Source organism: Aythya marila (assembly GCF_965140915.1).
Source record: "Aythya marila genome assembly, chromosome: 13".
NCBI classification, from domain to species: domain Eukaryota; kingdom Metazoa; phylum Chordata; class Aves; order Anseriformes; family Anatidae; genus Aythya; species Aythya marila.
This window is the reverse complement of record NC_139054.1, coordinates 9795854-9814996: the sequence shown is the minus strand read 5'-3', so window position 1 is coordinate 9814996 and position 19143 is coordinate 9795854. Positions and strand designations below refer to the sequence as shown.

The 19143-nt window shown below is 39.5% G+C and overlaps 1 protein-coding gene across 6 annotated transcripts in view; it reads right to left on the bottom strand.

Moving 5' to 3' along the window:
- Positions 1–19143, bottom strand: part of TAF1 (TATA-box binding protein associated factor 1) — a 29763-nt gene that overhangs the window by 8337 nt on the left and 2283 nt on the right. For 4 of the 6 annotated variants that reach the window (XR_014318388.1, XR_014318389.1, XM_082770589.1 and 1 more), the window contains exons 5-31: positions 18623–18864; positions 16322–16540; positions 15670–15888; positions 15287–15488; positions 14876–14992; positions 14469–14636; positions 14145–14272; positions 13887–13994; positions 12905–13078; positions 12628–12801; positions 12439–12543; positions 11079–11279; positions 10149–10290; positions 9512–9642; positions 9023–9103; positions 8480–8629; positions 8208–8327; positions 7857–8032; positions 6986–7227; positions 5892–6099; positions 5251–5416; positions 4888–5099; positions 4516–4624; positions 4229–4327; positions 2737–2914; positions 1199–1266; positions 704–826 (exon numbers count right to left, since the gene is read on the bottom strand). Coding sequence is in view for 4 of the 6 variants with exons in the window: in XM_082770589.1 (XP_082626715.1) it covers positions 704–826; positions 1199–1266; positions 2737–2914; positions 4229–4327; positions 4516–4624; positions 4888–5099; positions 5251–5416; positions 5892–6099; positions 6986–7227; positions 7857–8032; positions 8208–8327; positions 8480–8629; positions 9023–9103; positions 9512–9642; positions 10149–10290; positions 11079–11279; positions 12439–12543; positions 12628–12801; positions 12905–13078; positions 13887–13994; positions 14145–14272; positions 14469–14636; positions 14876–14992; positions 15287–15488; positions 15670–15888; positions 16322–16540; positions 18623–18864 (4262 nt within the window). In the remaining 2 variants the exon portion in view is untranslated. Of the gene's footprint in view, positions 1–703; positions 827–1198; positions 1267–2736; positions 2915–4228; positions 4328–4515; positions 4625–4887; positions 5100–5250; positions 5417–5891; positions 6100–6985; positions 7228–7856; positions 8033–8207; positions 8328–8479; positions 8630–9022; positions 9104–9511; positions 9643–10148; positions 10291–11078; positions 11280–12438; positions 12544–12627; positions 12802–12904; positions 13079–13886; positions 13995–14144; positions 14273–14468; positions 14637–14875; positions 14993–15286; positions 15489–15669; positions 15889–16321; positions 16541–16632; positions 17943–18622; positions 18865–19143 lie in introns of those variants that run through there. The other 2 variants (XM_082770590.1, XM_082770591.1) reach the window with 2 other exon arrangements.

Below are 19143 nucleotides of genomic sequence, written 5' to 3'. Positions count from 1 at the left end.
TCTCACAACGGGGGGCTATAAATAGTTTGTACAGCTCAGTATGGCATGATGGCACAGGAAAATTCTAAAATATTTTTGTAAACGTCAGAAATGAAATGAACAGAGAATGGAACCAAAGTATTAAAGGGAACAGGCATTCAGACTAATCACTACAGTCTCTTGCTTTTTACTCCATTCATACAGAGTATACATCATAGATAAATCAGTTTTATTGGTTAAAGTGTTTTTTTTTGGTACAACACTGGGTGGACTTGATCAATGAGAAGTCAACTTGTGTTTGGTTTGCACCTGCAAACTGCACAGAGCACTTTGCAATTGACAAAAGAAAGTGCTGAAATCAGTAGGAGAAAAATGTGTTCTACAATAAAAACTGTTAATGAAAGCCAGTAACTTTCTACTAATGAGAGGCCGAAGTAAGCATTATTAAGGAGTAAGAGCCGCAGGAAAAAGGACAGGAACCCTGCTTTCACTTCTGCTGCGTTACTCCAGTGAATGGGGTCAGTACAGGAATGTCTGCCAGCCAGAAAATTACAGGCCAGCACCCTGACACAGCACTTTTTTTTTTTTTTTTTTTTTTACAGTGCATTAACAGCCACAAGATGTATATGCCACTGCACTACACAGCCAGTAGACTATAATCAGAATATTTTGCACATCACACGCGCACACACACACACACACTCTCTCTAGTTAAGCTACATACATCTGGAACTGCCATCATCTTTTGAGTGACAATGTTATCCAAAATGAAGGAAAAGGCCACTTGGTCATCATCATCCAGGAGGGGATTAATTGCTTTTTCTAATCGAGCCAGTTTATCTTCCTTCTGCAATAGAAATTCGGAATACCAATGACTGACCCTAGATTAATAACGGTTAATATCAGAACACTGTTACAAAGAGATTCCCTTTCACCTTTTTATAAAGACCCTTGTACTTAACAGAGGGTAACAGCCTAGATATAAGCCTGCACACAAGATAAAGTAACTAGAGTAACGAACGAACAACTATTTTTTGAGAGAGACTCCAACATGAACTGTTTAAAATTGTAAAAATTCAAATATGCCTTATGAAAAACAAAGTTCCCTTATTGTCTCCTTTTTAAAGCCCCATTTTTTGCCTACTCATGCCCTCTATCTTCAAACACACTGACCACCCCTCCCTCTCCACTCTGATCTCAACTCATTCACAGGACTTGCCTCTTTTAGCTTCTCATCGCACAGGTCCAGCATGGACTGAGATATTTGAGTCAGCGAGTGCTTCGGCCCTGCAAATACACAGCAAGTCCAGTGAGACAACTCTGGCCCCGATGGAAGCTTTTAGAACCCAAAAGGAGAAAAGTAAGAAAAAAACCACCAAACCACATCAATGAATACATTCTGACAGTGTAATATTTCAAAGTATTAGAAAGACCAACAATAAGAATTAACCAGTAATGCTTAGGAATAAAGGTTATATTTTTGTTGCAGTTAGCAGTCTATTCTCAAATATATTCTCAATATGCTTAATTATCGAAGTTCAGAATGGGTTTTATGACAGGAAACAGTTATTTGTAGCAAATATTTACACTTCTGGTATACATTTTATTAAGTTTTAGAAACCATATGGGAAAGCAGCTGTGGCTATGGAAGACTGGCCACTAAGCCCTCCAACTCTTCTGAGCTTTCAGAGTATAAACCTTAAAATATCTGTTTGTTTCATTAAAACCAGTCAGTAGAGCAGAACTGTTAAGGAAAGTGAGATGGACATTCACGGAATACTCAGAAAACCACAGATATTTAAATAATTTAATGATTCCTCAGACCAAAAAAAAAAAGTATTTGCAACAGAACTATGAAAAAATCTCTGTAATTAGGATAAAACAGGGACTTAGCTGTCAAAAATAATGACAAGGAAGCAATAAAAGCACAAAACCAGTGTTGTCAGTATCACTCTGACTGCTGTGCAGCCCAGAGAGAGACTCAACACAGCTGGGAGATTTTTAGCTGCCAAATGAATACTTTTTGGACAAAGACTTTTCTATTAGCAGTTGGAATACAGTTGATCTATAGTTGCTCAATGAATCAGCACTTTTTCCCAGCAGCTTCATGCTCTACTGCAGAATCTATGCTTCTAATTTTTTTAAGCTAGTTTTCTGACCTTCCCAAATAAGGAAAAATTGCAACTAAGAACTAAAAAATGCAAAATCATTACAGTAAGCTATACTCAGAGCTGCATGTTCTAAGGCAATGGCTCCAAAAAGCACGAATTATTCCCATTTCTATTCAAAGATTCAGCGTTTGCTTCAATATAGCATAATATTGAGAACATAAGTTCACAAGTATCTCCCCACCAATCCATATCTTGAAAGAAGAAAGAAAAGATGCTCATAACAGTCTACTGAAAATGATGCTTTCTTTAGCTTCACCCTATATTAAGGGGATATGCAGAACCTTGCTTCAGTGCAGTTTGACTTAACGCATGCACCGATTTCTTCAGCCATTTGTAGGTCTATTAACTGAACTTCAATTACTACATTACAGTCATAATTCAGATTTTTTTTTTCAGTGATGGAGCCCACTTTCTTATTTATGATTTAGTCCACTGACAGTTATGAAGTCCTTCAGGTATATCTGGAAAACGTTATTTACTGTTGTCATCTGACAGTTACCTTATTCTGCTCTTCTCTTGTTCTCATTATTTCTAAAAGTAAAAGCATTAGCAGAAACAGACTTCCCCTACGTTGTTAATAGCCTACCATTGTATGTCGCACTGTTCTTCACAATTAGTTCCAGGTGTTCTCTGAACTCTTCCCGTGATGGGTATTGCCGCTTACGAACATTTTCACGCAGTGTCTGCAAATCCATAGGCCGAGTAATGATCTTATAATAATCTTTGACAACTTTTGGATTTACTGGTGTGTGGAAGGGATATGTCTGAGGACGAAAAGAGAAAAAGGAATGCTTGTTAACATAGTACTAGCACAGTTAATCTCAGTTTAACTTGCATAGTTGAACAGGTACTAACGTGTAAAGCTTTTACGCAATCACTTCTTTAGTTGCACCAAGGAAAATAGGATGCGCTCAGCTCCATGGTGGCTATCATTTTTTTCTTAAAAATGTTCTTTAATACCATTCTGATAAGTATTCTCAGATGACTCAGATGAAATTTTTGGTTATGCATAACAGTAGTCAAGAAACTGCACCTTTAAATTCTCATTTCAACACAGATTTTCACTTTAACCTTTTGATTTTGCAAATTTCTGGTAAAATTTGAAGTAAGAAACAGAGAAGCACTCTTAACAGCTTTTGCCAGTGCCACACACAAAAAGAAGTCCATATTGCTACAAAGAGTGCTGTAGATTTTTTTCTAGTTTTGTTGAAAAAACACATCCCAGGTTTTGAATATGTATCCATACAGAACTATTCAACGTTATTTTCTGATATGGACATTTGCATCTCAAAAAGATTCTGAACTGAAATAAATTATAAAGTAACACAAAAGAACTGGAATAAAGTTGTCCTCCAATAAACAGACATAAAGATGCATTAGTTTCTTAGCAATTTGTTCTCATTGATTATGCTACCTTAATGTGAATTGCTCATACGTAAGCAAGCTTTATTCTTGTATTTTAAAATAATTTCCTTGTTCTTATAAATGAAAAAATAGCTCCCTTAATATGAAACAAACGTAAGCCCATCTACTGACATTAAGAAATCAGTGTTTTTTCTGTAGGTGGAAGACTACAACATGAGTTGCATTTATGAACAAGATTTACAGTGTTCCTGTTAAGCATACGTGGTAAATCAACACTGAGAACTATTTTCTGTCGACTGCAGGAGAAATCAACACGCTCATAATAGCCGAGAGCAATCTGAAAAACGTACAAAGTTCTGAGGAAAAGCTATTTCCCAAATCTATCCAATTGACGCAGAAAGATAAAGCAAATACATGATTCTTTCTGTGCTAAAACACCACAACCACTTTCGCAAAGCTCAGAGGCCTTACCTAGTAAACAACTGAGACAACCTACATGATTCAGTTTTCCCAACCATCACTTGCAGTAGAGTAACATAGAAAACCAGGAATAAAAACATCAAGGAATTCTAGTTTAGAGTCCCCATAGGAAGCACAGTCAGTGCAGGGGGAAAAGGGGTGACACACTCATCTGAGGAAAGGGTAGCATAAGTTTGGTGTCATTTCAGCTGTGCTGCTTAAGGCAGGTTTTTGGCCTCTTAACTTAAACTCACATTAGGAAGATCCCTCATATCGTTGATGATGCCCTCTAAGATGGATGACAGTGTCACCATGGGATCTGTTCGCCGTCGGTGGATGGATTTATGAGGACGCTAAAGAAACCAGAGACAGAACTGTTAAGGCAGTTCTAAAATGCAAAACATTAATATAAAGAAATCTTTATATTTAGTAGGTGTCTGTAGTTGCATGCTGAGGACACACAGGAGTAGTAAAGGAACTGAGCAGCTGATACAAACAGAAACAGATATGCCACAATCAGCTCAGGAACACCTTCACTCACATTCAGATAGTCGCAGTGAACGGTTGTTCCTACTCGCCGCTTCTTCTTTGGAGGAAGCTGCTGTTTAGGAAACTTCAGAACCAGTGATTTCCTGCGAACCTCATCCGCACTAGGTAAAAACAAAACAGTATAAAACTTCCTCTAGCTCTGCTGTGAATCAAGCCCATGAGTCCCCCCTTAGTAGTGGCCATGGTCCCACCTGCCATAACATCAAAGACAAAACCAAAATAACACCAAAACCATAATCAAAATCCCACCTGCTGCAACACCAAAAATACAATCAAAATGCTGTGATTAATATGCATGTGTATATTCTGCACTAAGCTCTAAATTGTTTTTTCTTACTACCTATCTGTAACTTTCTTCCCTTACCTCTCAATCAGTTGCTTTCCAAGGACAATTTTTGTTCCTTCTACTTTGATGAGTTCTTCATTATCATTGTGAATGACTGTTTTTTCCAGCTCTTCCTCCTGCTCTTCTGTCATTGCAACAGGATTAGAAGGTGGGGCATTTGTTTGGTAGTAAAGAGGGCAGAACTTATTAGTCCTCATATGGCCAATTGCACCACACGCTCCACATTTCAGCTACAAAGATATAGGAAAGGTGACAGATCAGAATTTATACACAGACTCCCAGTCTAGAGGCAGAGAGGATCATTAAAATCCCCTAGTCAGAACAAAACACTTCTCCAATACCCAAGATTCGTTAGCATGCTTAACATGTGGATACGCTTACTTTTAGGTCTGGACGCTCTTTCATTTTCTTGGGCTTCTTTTCTGGAGGGCCCTTCAGTTTCTCTTTTTCTTGGTTCCGTTTTAACCGTCTTAATTGTTCCTGGATCCTACGCCGCTCCTTCCGCATTTCCTCACGGTGCTGTTCATCAAATAGAGCAAACTTTCGTCTGAGGAAAAACAAAAACCAAAAACAAAAGTTTTTCAATTGAGTTGATGATTTACCAGGTGTTTTCCTTTCACCTGGTACTGAATTTTCTTGGGACTTAAATCTTTATCACAGAACACTGGAGGAGCCAGGGTATCTAAGGTTAAGTTCTTTAGCTTCCAACATGATTCAAGTTGTTCGGACTTCAATAAAACACAGTTTTCTAGCATAAATATACTATAAATAACATTAAGGTTATAAAATAATCTCCTTGTTTCAGCTATTCAATCTTTAACCAAAACTGCATGGCTTTAGATGCCATAAAAATAGAATGCCTAGTGCCACTCTGCACAGTGTTTTGAATTTCATATATCAAAAGTGCAAACTCCAAGGACTTCAGACACAGAAGAGAATGTGCTTCTAAATCAGATTTCCAGTATTTTAAAACTTAGACACAGAAAAGTGAGGCAAGGAGAAAAAAATCTTAGAGGTCTTACATGAACTCTTCATCCTTTGTAGTCCGTATTCGGCAGTAGGCATCAATAACAGAGGGCTTTCGAACTGTCTCACACCTCACATATTCCTTTCCATCCTCATCTCTAAACGTGCGATAGATTTTGAGGCGGCGGCCAGTGGCAGAGGAATTAAGGCTGGTTACAGAGGCAGTGTCATCATCTTTGTGAGAGTTTGCTGAAGCTCCTGAAGCTGATGTTAAAATAGAGTGTTTTATTTGCTTTTAATTTCTTCCATGCTTTAGAAACACTATTGATTAAAGATGGTAAAGACAGCTCTAGCTTAAAAACTTCCAAGATACAAATTCAAGAAAACTTAAGGCAAACCTACGTGTTTCAATCTTCCACAAATCACAATTACCAATCTGGGTTTTCAACGGCAAAAATAACATTGACCCAGATTCAGCAGAGCTCCACTTTGCTCACACACATGCAAAGGAACAGACATTATGAGCAACCTTCACACAGCTCGCTCACAGGTCACTTCTGCTGCCAGCTAGGGACATGTCAAGTTGTCTCTCAGAACACACGAAATACACAAGTCTACAGCAGATCCAAGTCTGGCAGCTGTCCAACTACCTCATTTACCTCCAATTAACAAATTACACACTGCTACAGCACACAGTATCACAGACATTGCTATCAGCCTACGTACTGTGCCTATCTGTTTGACAAATACAGCTGCGTATACACAAGATCCAATTAGAGTACCACAGACTGGTTGCAAGAACACTCTTCTACTTCTGAACCCATCTTCGGAAAATTACTTCAAAAATAAGTGTTGCGGGGGGGAGGAAACGAGGGGACACACACCACAACAACAAGCAGAAGTAAATACCTAAAGAAATACCAGAGTGAGCTTATACTTCAAAATAACCAAAGCTACCAGACAAGGACAACACTTTAAACTTATGTTCAGACAGTAACTGCTCAGGAAAAGCAAAAAGACCTAGATATGCATGGCTGTACATTCATACTGAGGAATCCACACTTTCCTGAGAGGCAGGATCAGCACCCATTGCAGCCTGACAGCATTCAACATCCTTTTCAGACATATTCTGGTTGTTGCAGTTACTTACACAGCCCCTTTTTGTCTCTCCTGTCCTTTTTGCCCCTCTCTTTGTCATTCCCACTGTCTTCTCCCAAAAGCATCCTCTGCAATTCCTTGCGTTCCTGTTCTTCTCTTTCCCGAGAGAGCTGAGAACTAGTTTTCTTGTTCTGTAACATATTCTCAATATTCTTTCCCATCTCTTCAAAGTCACTGTCTTCGGCTGAGCTGCTGTCTGTGTCTGTTGAGAGGATCTCAGTGGATTCCAGAACCCTGGAACAGGAGGCACCTTGAAAGTCAGTTACTCCAGAAAAATCAGGGACACAAAGTAAAAGTGACACAAAGGTTTCAAAGTTCATGTTGCAAATCACTAATAAGCATAATGTATTCCCCTCTCAGTCCTCTTGTAATTTCCATGTCCAAATGACCAATTGTTCCAACTCAATCTCTTCATCAAGAGTACTATATTCTCTCTACAATCTTAGCTTGCCAGAGCAAGGAATAATGCATGAATTGTCTGGCAGTTCTAAGGAATAGGACATAAAATTGGTAGTTGTTACCCAACAGAGCTATGGCAAAAAAGAAAAGAAAAAGAAAAAAGAAGTAGGGAAGAAAGAAAGGAAAATGACTGGTGAACTGATTTGTGGAACATCTCATGCTAATTTCTGTGGCAGGCTGTGCATTCTACCTTCTCAAAAGGTCTGTAACAGCCAAACATTACAGCTAACTCTTACGTTAACAGTAACAACCAAAGCCCTCTTTCTCTGTGTTTTGTGAACCCAACCAGATGAATCAACATCTATACGACTACATATCAGAGAGCCCCAGGCATTCATAGTTCTGGACTTCTAAGGTGGGGACAGGGTGGGGTTCAAGGCTGTAAGCATCAGATAAGAACTTACTTATTTTGCAAATCAAAAATGCGCTGACACTCCTCTTTGTATCTCTCTTGATGTTCTGCTACAGAAAACCGAGATCCACGTGCAAATTTGCTCATAGGACCTTCCCCTGAACGAGCCTGCTCCGTAGACATTGTGCGTACCACATCAATCACTTCCCACCGGGACAGCTTCTTTATCTGTAAAGAGGAAGACACAACAGAAATGGCCTTAGAGGCATGCATCTGAGGTAACTGACTGTGGATTTCAACTCCTTTCCATGTGAGCAGAAAAGTATATGTCCCTTCCACCATCTACTGCTGAATCCAGCAATGAAGAGAACCCCATATTTATTTACTACTGGGTCGTGCTCACCTCCTCTTCAGGCACTCCAAATTTACGCAGCAGCTGTTTAGCGTTCTTCAGTGAAAGTCGACGCAGATCAGCATCTGTCCCAGTCACTGTCTTTTTCACTGGCTGGGGTTCCTTGTCATCCTGTTCAGAGAAAGGTACAGCCTATGAATGTCTTCACATAATAATCTTTCCTAAGATCATTTTCAGATATTTTCTCTTCCCAATACCCCATATTTATCTTGCACGACTTCTCACTTACTGCTTCTTGTCCAACCCAAGCTTGAGAACGATACCTTCTGCTGCGTTGGTTTGTTTGGAATCTTCACATAAGAAAATCCTTCCCCACAGCCAGTAGGATCTGCTACACCAGTCACTTCCAGAAGACACTTGCCCTTCATAGCAGCAATGAAGGCTCGTGTGGTGTTCCACGGGGCTGTGCGCACCTGCCAGCAAGAAGAGAGACATGCTCTCACAATCCTACCACCAAGCATAATTCCTAAGTTTTTTATCTTGGATTTCTCAAGTCATACTAAGAATTTTTCAACTGACATAAGGAGAATGAATTCATCATGTCTTCATCCTTCAGCTGCCCTTATGGAGAACCAAAGTGCTAGATAATTCCTAACAGGCATTTAAGGCAAAAAGCCTACTCCTAAAAGGATATGGCAAGAAGGATACCCAAGCAAAGGTGAACTTACGCAAATATGAGTTCCCAGGAGAGCTGCACGACCATTTGATATACCAAACCCTACATGAAATAGTTCTTTAAATACCTCATTTCTCTACTGCCATGCAGACTAATGTATGAGCACATATGCCTATTATATTGTTCTGACCTCATCATCAATCTTCATTTGGAAATCCTCTTCATTCTCTTCTTCTGGTGCAAAGAAGGATTTCTCCCCATAACCTGCATCCTACAGAAAAATATTAGAAAAAAAAGAGAACCTGAAGTCTTAAAAAGGTTACTGGAGAAAGAAATTAATTATACTTTACTTCAAAAAACAAACACATTTTTTTCCCAATCCCATCATACATTGTTTACTTTCTGCTGTAGAGATAGAAAAGTAAGCCCGTGCTCCCAACTTCTTTTTCCTACCTTTAAGCATAGCTAACACAACATCTAAATAATAGGCATAAAACCACAATGGCTCACTGAGAACTTCCTTTTTACGCAGCAGAAATTTCAGCAAGTTGCACAGTCGGCTGGGGCCTAATTTGCCCACTGCATAGCAAAAATTAGCTTTAGGTAGGTGTTTCCTAGCAGCATCCTTCACAGAACTACTTGTCAGTAACTTGCCTTATAGCCTACAAGGAATGTTTACCTTCAAGCGCTGCTCAGCTGCAATCATGCTGTAATAAGCACAGCACTGCTCTGGGGATACCATTGCTCTGATCTCTTCCTCTGTTGGCAATCTGAAATCTGGCTTTAAAACCCACCAGTTTGAGTCCATCCCTGAAAAGATGCAGAGATCAAACAGAATAGTTTGCTGTAAGTGTTAAATGCCATCATAATCCTTACTGTATTTCAAGATTTGTTATCTTGTTGTGATGCTGGCAAAAGGAACAAGTATTACAAATCTGTGACACTTAAACCAAAAAAAGTGCTGGGTTTATTTGTTCTGCATTTGTCCAAATCAACACTCCCCCTAGCTCAGCAGCTGTTACCCCAAACTCTCATACATTCACGTTCATTCAGTGCACACATCATTACCCAAGGGGTTACAAAAACTGTCCAAGCTGTATTCATTTCTTACTATCAAGCACACTTGTGCCAAAAGTGCACTCTTATAAACTGGAACAAAAAAAATCAGATTACATTTTAGATCTTCAAATAGGTATTTTCATAAATGGTTTATCATGACATGTTGCCCCCTCCTGCTTTGTTTGAAACTCCAAGATCAGCAAAGAATGGCTTGGCTGGGAAGCAATTAGCAACATCCACATGAAATCTTGAAATACCTGTGCGTTTGAAATCAGCACAAAGCTTTAGCCGCTTTCGGATGCTACTCTCCGAGTGTGAGGGAAAGGCTTTCTTGATATCCTCCATGCGAATTCTCCGAGGACGGTCTCTACTTTTCCAAAAGAGGCGATAAATAAAAACCTACAAACCAAAACGTAAAGTCTGAAGAAAGAAGACAATAAAGCTGCAAAGACAATGCTATTTCTACAGGGACTACTTCAGAATTCCTACTTAAAACCCATTGTTTCTTATAAGTTTACCTAGTAAAGTTTTCCAAGCCACATATTTGTCTTGAAATTTTCTGTATTATTCCATTAGGAATGTTTGTGCTTTGGCACAGAAACTTGAACTCTGAGAATGGCAGGGTTCTTCCAGCTCTGAGAATACCTCTTGTGTTGTAATTTTTAATTCAATTAACTCTAAATGACTAGATTTTTTTTTCCCAACATCTAAATTTGGGGATACTTATTTGAATGGTCACTAACAGTCTCAAAGCTTAACTTCCTTTGTTAACTGCCTCAACAAAGGCTGACAAAGCAATTTTAATTCTGTGCTGATAGTACCATGATAATCTCTCATAATCGCTTCTTTGTAAAATCCATGTAATTGTCACTTTATACAGCATAACAATTTCAATGTTTTTTCTAATTTCTTCAGTTCCCTATACTTTGATATAATTTTATCAGCTTTTATCTTGGCTAATAAAAGGCCTCTATCACATATTTAACAGACATAAACAGAAGAATTATGCTATAAATTGTTAGTTAAAAGACAATGAAAATTCTCTGCATGGTTAACATCTCTCACCTCAGAAAAAAAACAGCCATAGCAGGCTGAGCTTCTGAAACAAAGGCTGTCCAAGTAAGGCCTATGCTATGGGCTTTCTTCAAAGACACCCCCAGAGCCCCCAAACTGTCCCTGTCACATACCTGCAGAAAATCTCTGATATGGGTGTTAGCTCGTTTAGAGTTTGGACCAGGTACTTCATAAAGTGGGCACTCCTGGCCAACTACAAAAATATCCACTAGCTCTCGAACATAATAGCCTTGCCGTGTCCGGATAATCAGGAAATCTGTTTCAGGCATCTTATGTAGATAGATAGGGGCCCGGAAAAGGTTGTTTTCAAATGCCTAACAAGAGAAATAAATCAAGGTTTGAAAGTCGTGTTTTGATCAAATTTTCTTTAACACAGTCTATGAAAAAGATCTCAAAAACAAATACAATCACTCTAATGATACACACACCATCATTTATAACACAAAATACAGAGACGTGCAGTCAGAACATTCCTTGCTTATTCAACAAATAACCAAAGATGAAGCAAGAAAGCATAATAAAACCTAGAACAAATGCAGAAAGAGTTTGAAGGGCTCTTTGGACTGACCTTTTAAAAAGGACAGAAAGAGCACACATGCAGAAGAATGCTATAACCATGGAATATATCCTAGGATACACTTACAACCTGGGAAAATGAGAAGGCAATAGAAGCAAAACTGAAGAGTATGGTCAGAAACCAAGGTTGTAAGAACCTAACCAGAAAAGCAGAGAGCAGCAGATTTCTGCCTTTAAAGGTAAGAAAGCTTTAACAGGCACCAAGGAGGCACCAGACTGAGACTTCAAGAAGTCCTGGCTTATCCACAATGAAGTCCTCTTAGGCTTGAACAATTAACATTGTCAGTTCTGTGATGAATCTCTACCACCAACTTTCACTTCTTTTTTTTCCTGTGGTACAGTGTGGACAGAATTATTCCTGCAGCAATAGCAGCTAGCATTAACTGGAATTGATTTATTTTCACATTTATCATGGATTTTGTAACGATGTGGTCCTTAAAACATTTTTAACTCATCTCCCCATCTCAACTGTATGCATTTCAACAACACAGAAAGGCTCGTGATAGCAGAATTCTCATCTGACTAGTATCCAACTGGCATAAAGCAGAAAATTAACAGTGCAGTTCTCAGAAAGAACACACAAGGTATTGCTTACACATCCTCGACCATAATAAATCCATGTTTTTCTGTCCCCTCGCTGACTGACTTAACTGAGCTCCCCAACATTCAAACAGTTTTGGCCTTCTATTAAGGCCTCTCTAACAGCAGCATTTCTAATGCCACTACTGAGAAAAACAGGAAAGATTCATTTCTTGCAACTCCTATCATTCCTATAAAATTTTGAAAACCATACAACACAGAGACAAAAAATAAAAATGAAGAACTGCATTATTATTTGTAAACAAGGAGACTTAAAACAGGAAATGAAATTCAATCTGGCATGCCTGTATTTCTCACCTGCAGTAGCTGGCCTGGATGCAGAGAACCCAGGAATGGAGAAGTGTGACAATAAACAGTCTCTCCATATTTACAGTCTGGAGCTCCCGGATCTTTGCCAGGTTTCTGCAACATGCAGTGAAAGTGCATTTAGTGCTCAGTAAGAAGCAGAAGAAAATCTGTGTCCAACAGCAAAACTTACATACTTACCCTTTTGTAGTAATTTTTAATCTTTGTTGCCATGCCAACCTGCATCATTAAAGGGGCGTTTTCCTCACTGTATTCAGCAAGGATAAGATCTCCATCCTTGCCAGTTAGGTCCTGCGGTGTGCGCATGAAGAACATTTCACCCCCGCCAGAAGCCTGACGCTCCTGCTCTCTCATCTGTGCCAGTGAAAACACAGCATTAGGGACACAGCACATTCACTAGATCTGCCATGAAAATGGAGCCACAGCAGACATCCCATACAAAGAGCAATAATCGTACCTTAGCTTTCTTTTTTATATGCTTCAGCAGAGGTTGCACAGCGTGGGGTCCTGGCTGGGACAGGGCACCAAAAGAGTATTTCTTCAGGGGAGGCCGATGAAATTGTCGGAGCTTCATAGGACCCATATGGGTGGGAAAGAACGGCTGGCGAAGTTCCACTGCTGGGATAGAGTGCTGGCACAGGAACAAATTAGGTATTAAGAATGACACGTATCATCGCAAAACCAAGGTCATCTTCTAATCCTGTTGACCTTTATAACAGAACCTAGCAATATTTGTAGGTCTGCGGGAAGTAATAGTACTAATACTAGTGCACTCAAATTCACTTGAAATCACGTTACCCTTTGACAAGAAGTGCTTAGGCCCATATATTCAATCTTTTCTTTCATGGCAGAGACTATTTTACTTTTGTTTTAAAGGATACTCAGCGAGATGATTGCAAACCATTATCTGTACCAGTGGCAAAAAAGCGCATTTGGGATTACATACATTTTTTCCATTACAGAACAGCCTCCCTGAATACCACAATTAAGGAGGAAAATATCATGACCTCTTCACCAAAAGCTAGTAAGCAGTAGCTGAAATTCATCATTATCTGAATTATTTTTATAATACCCAGATTAGAAAACACACTAGAAGAAGCACAGCTTCACTTCTTGACTATTTGCATCACTTCTCTCCCTCCCACAAAGGCTTCAGAAAGAATAGTGCAGAAAGAAACACTAAACAGAAGTAAGACAAGTATGTTAAAGCAAGATACAGCATATATACCTCACTTTGATGGGGCAGTCCAGAAAAGTTAGTTCAAACTCCTTTCTAAAAATTTTGATTAACATTAAAAAGTATCTCACATGAATACTGAACTGACCTGCTGTAATCTAAGTTCTATTTTTTCTACAAATCCTCAATCCCACTTTCAGCTAGAAACTTCCTTACCAAGACGTTCCCCCTCTCACTCTATATCCAGTAATACTGTGACTACCTGTATGATGTTGCCTCCAAAAGTTCCTCGAAGCCCCTGCTGTTTGGGGTAGTAAAATTCATCGTTGGAGAGGTTCCAGGGATCCTTCACCTCTGGCTGAGACATGTTCTAATTCAATATTAAACAGAGAGAGAGAGAGAGTTTAAAAACAAACAAACAAACACACAAAACCACAAAAAAAACAGAACAACCCCAAAACAAAGAAACACACTCCTTCCAGGTCATTCCCAACCTGCAAAATGCTAAAGCTTATGCTACCTGCTGTGGTTCTTCCTTGATGACACCAGTTTTTCCCAACAGGATTCGACTCTTCTTTAAAGAAGATTCTTTCTTGTTCTCCTTGGATGGAGAGTTCAAAGTCATTTCTTCCTTTTCATCAGGAATTTCTAAAAGACAAGCAAACACACTGTAGGGCGCTCTTCCTAGGGTTCTCTTTTCAGCACCACAACTTCATACTAAACTGGAGCTTGGTCAAGGCCTGTTAGCCTTTTTGTTCAGTTTCTGGGGTGACTATCCTCCTCCCACATTCCTCCCCCTTGCATTTTCCCTTATGATTCAAACTTCTGGATGCCATAGACATACCTAGAATTATGTTTTCATCATTTGGATCAAGTGTCAAGACAGGGGGATCCAAATAGGTTTCCATTGCCTGATCATCCCAGATGATATTATCTTCCCAACGGCCATACACTAACTCTTCATTATCAATTGGGAAAATGGAGTACCAGGGCTTGTCTTCATCCAGGGAAACTGCAACAATCATAAGTCATAGTTTTAGACACTACAATATTTAGAGATTTTGCTCCACTGAAACACAAAATGTCGAAGAATGAAATAGCAGGGCCTCTAAAAAGTTTTAGAGCAAACATGCAACCCATTTTATCTACAGCTTGTTACCAAAAAAGTACCCCACTATTACATGAAACAGCTCTACAGAGAAGTACGTTACATGCACCTATTCATAGGGCGAAGATGAACATCTTCATTACCTTGCTGCTCGGGGGCCTGCTTCTCTTTGCCCTTTGCTATACCTAGAACTCCTGCTACGCTTGGTTTCTGTGCTAGTGGAATAGGTGGATTGAGCAAAGAGCCACTGCGGTTCAACCCTAGAGAAGAGGAAAACAAAAGTAACATTAGCTTGAATCAGTGTTAGAGGGGTGCCGCATTGCCTTAAATCAGAACTTAAGAGTTGAATTCCAAATTGAGAGAAAAAAGCCAGCGTTGATATTTTCTTTAACAGTAGGGACCTACTCTGTTTTAAGAAAGAAAGAGAGACTCAGAATTCTGAGCAGAGCTGTGCTTTTGTCAAAAATGTTTCCTGATAGAATTATATTCTGTACTCGAGAGGAAAGCATGCAATGAGACAGCTCAGTTACAGTTCGTATCAGATCATTGTTTACCTTGTTGGGCATTGTATGCAGTGGCATTTCTAGTCATGCTTGATGGCAGCCAGCCTGCCAGACTTGCTCGCTGTGTTTTAGTTCCTTTGTGTTTGACATCTTCTCCATTCCAGATAACATCATCCTCCCACTGGAGCTGTGTCACCATAAGGAAGTGCTCATCAGCTAACAGATCATCCTTCTCATCTGTCAACTCTCCATCCTGCAAGAAAAGAATACTTCAAGACCTGTATTGCCCTTATATTTTCAATTTAAAGGAGAAAAAATAGAAGTCTCATTTTGTATGCTGCACAGCCATCCACCAGCCCATCACCAAGCTCTGACATCAGAAATCCTCAGAGCCACACACATCTCCCCTCCTTCCCTCACAGTTCCCCTCTTACCCTCTCATCTGCCTGTCCTTTAACCTCCTGCTCTGTCTTCTCTTTCAGCTTGAAACCATAATCAAATCCGCTGCCATCCTCGGGAATTCCCAGCATGTCATACCAGAGCTGCGCGGGGCCATAGCGCCATTCTGCCACTTTAGGCTTTGTATCTGTCACTTTGTCTGTGTCACCAGTTGACTGGGAAAATTTGGATTCCACAGGTGCCATCATGGTAATCTGAAGCACAGCAAAGGAGGGAGCAGTTACACTGATGGTCTATCCAAGTATCAGTTACAGGTTTATCCTTCCAAGTTTCCCAGCTCATTCTCAGCGGAGCAAAGTATTTCTAAGAGGTGCTTTTCCATACTTACTAGCTGCCTTAAGAACGTTCTGCAATTAGACTTCCAAGAACACAGATTTCTTCTCGATACAAAGAGGATAAGCTCTCCTATTGATCCTTTACCATGGACGCGGCCTTCTCAGTAAGAAGCAATCACCTGAAGTCACTGACTAGTATCTGGAGAGGAGCTTCTGCATAGCTGGAATACAAGCCAACCCTGTCCTCCAGTTTTATTTCGGAGGAAAAGCTCTTTACACTAGAAGTTGCTGTCCAATCCACTACTACCCCCAGTGCTAGCTGGCGACCCTCCCTAAGTCTCAGATATCCCACCTCATCATCTGAAAGGCACTGCTCAGGAGGGGGAGGAGCAGCAAACTCATATTCCCAGGGAGATTTTCCTTCCATTCCACTCTCAACTACAACTTCACCCTCCTGTATCTGCACTTCTTGTGCCAACTCCCGATGCTTCTTCTTGCGCTTCCTTCGGGCACTACGCCACACCGATGGAACATTCTTTCCAGGGCCAAAGAGACGGAGGAAACGCAGCACCTAGAATAGGAAAAAAACAGAAGGGCGTCAGAGAAAAAAAAAAAAAAACAAACAACACAACAGTGTGGAATGCTTGTCTTTCTTTTCCCCACCTGAAAAACCAATAATGAAGGAAAGCACTCAAATTCAGAGGCTTGGCCTGTTCTACAATTCCAGCTCCTACTGCAAACAACAATCTCATTGTCATACTTGAAAATAAGTTTCTGATCCATCTGTTTGACATTAAGAACAATTACTTTTGAAAATGAAGGTAATTCCAGACACAAAGGAATGTTAACACAGTGATGATTGCCTTTACATATTGGACATGTGGTACAGTACCACCTGAAAATTCTGATTTTCATCTTTAACAATCACAACCTTCAGAAAGACATATGGAGATTGAAGACGACATGATAAAACGATAAGCAAAACAGGTAAAGCTACAAGGCAGTTATATAAAGCAGAGATTTCTTAAGCAACCAGATACAAACAGATACTCCAGAAAAAATGCATTTATTTTTATTTCCATCACAATGCAGCTTCCCTGTATGCATACAGGAACCTCCATAAACCGCACCAATGATAATGATAAACTCTCTTTTTTTTCCTGCTATGATTATGACTGCTGGGTTTTAAGCGCCATTAATTTTTTCTTCAGAGCACTCTTGTGAAGAGGGAAAACATCATTACCAAATTAACTGACAGATTTAGGAAATGGGAATTAGAACCAAAGGTTTGTAAAAACACATCCTATTAATTATATGACCATTCTGTCCATCTCTGCCCACATCTTTGTTATCTGTCTTTCCAAGACTCCCCCAGATTACTTCTTTACCCTCTGGCCAGTTTCAAAGAGCCAAGGGCTAACATCTCAGAGACAGGTAAGCTGCCAACAGTTTAATGAAACAAAGTGTGCTTCTCTGTCCACACGCTATTTTAAGTGGTTTCATCAAGAAAAACAGTGATACATCAACACACACCTTCTCACACATCAACCAATCCTCACAGACAAATGTATAGGATTTCAAGCTTTCCTGGTCCTAGTAGTGATCAAGAATTAATTACGAAAATTTTGCAACACTGCCAGCTCGCACTGATTTCTGCACCAACCGGGCATGTTCAACATTGAATCAGCCCCCGACATTACATGCTGAGCACCAAATAAATTAATATACAAATAACTGATTTAAAAAAAAAAGGTAACAGAAAACACCAAATATGCTAAAGCTAAGACAGCATGAAGAGCTTCAGAGGAAGATAAGGTCTAACTTCTGTGTTCAAGATTCACATGGATTTCTAATAGACAGAGGTTAGTTATCTAACTCATTAAAACATGATATTTAAATATGTAAGTTGCTTGTCTTATACAAAGACTACAATGGAGGCATGCATAAATCCAAGTTATCCCAGCTGACAACCATCTGTTTGGCAATCATAAGCTTGTCTTTACTCTCCTTCCAACTTTTCTTCTCCTCTTGACAGCTTTAAAAGTTTCAAAAATAATTATTGAAATACAACAACTACATTTGCTATTTGAGAGCATTTTTAAAAGTATAGGAATAAATTTGCTTAGTAATAAAAGGAAAGAGCTTAGATTTTGCAAAGAGTTGAGAGTTAAAAGCAAAGAGTTAAAATCATTCTTTCAACCAACTTGATATTGTTCTCATCTCTGTTCCATACTCAGAGAGGTTTTGAGGGAGAATTAAGTAAAGGATACAGACTTTGCAAATTTTTTTCAAGAAGTCCACAAGTTCAGAACAGCATGAAGGGAGGCACAGATTTGGCAGAAATGCCAGAAAGCAGAAAAACATTTTTCACAAACAGGTCTGAACTGTGGTCTTAGAGAGCAGCAAACATTATTTCACACCCTGATTTATTTGACACTTTTAAAGAGGCTCTTTGAGATGTCAGGAAAAGCATTACGTGTTAAGCAATCTGGAAACAGCATGACACAGAAACAGAAACTGAAACACAAACTATCAAGATGAGCAAGACCATCTAAGCAATTTCCTACTACATACCCTTAATACTATACGATTTATTCTTAGAGGACTCATATGATAAGAATTGCTGTCACTTTCATATATTTTTTTACAATACCTTGCCTGGCCGAAATTCCGGGAAGAGCTCTGTAACACTTGGCAACAGTTTGGTAGCATCTCGCTGCATGATTCCTGCAAGAGGAAGTGTGAGTTTGCCTTCCTTGGATTCTGCCTGCCTGGCTTCTTGAGGTCCCATCTCTGACTCAGAATCAGAGCTGCTGCTGAAATCCACCTTGTCGGAGGCAGCAGAGGAAGGAGCAATGATGGAGGGCAAAATGATACCGTCTCCATCTTCAGATACTACAATAGAACAAGCACCTCATAAACAAACAGGTTTCCTCCCTGTCCCCTAGTACAAGCCCATAATGCCACATCTACTTTTTATACCAAGTTATGCAAAAATCAAGCCTCTGTAGGTGTTACGAGTACCATTCTGGTATAACCTTTCATTTTATCCTAAGCGTTCCAGGTGAATTTCCCAGCCACAACTGATAGGATGAGATAAAAAAAAAAAGCAATTTGATTGTGAAAAATCAGTATTTTAACAGTCATTAGAAATATAATACCTTACCCCGTATT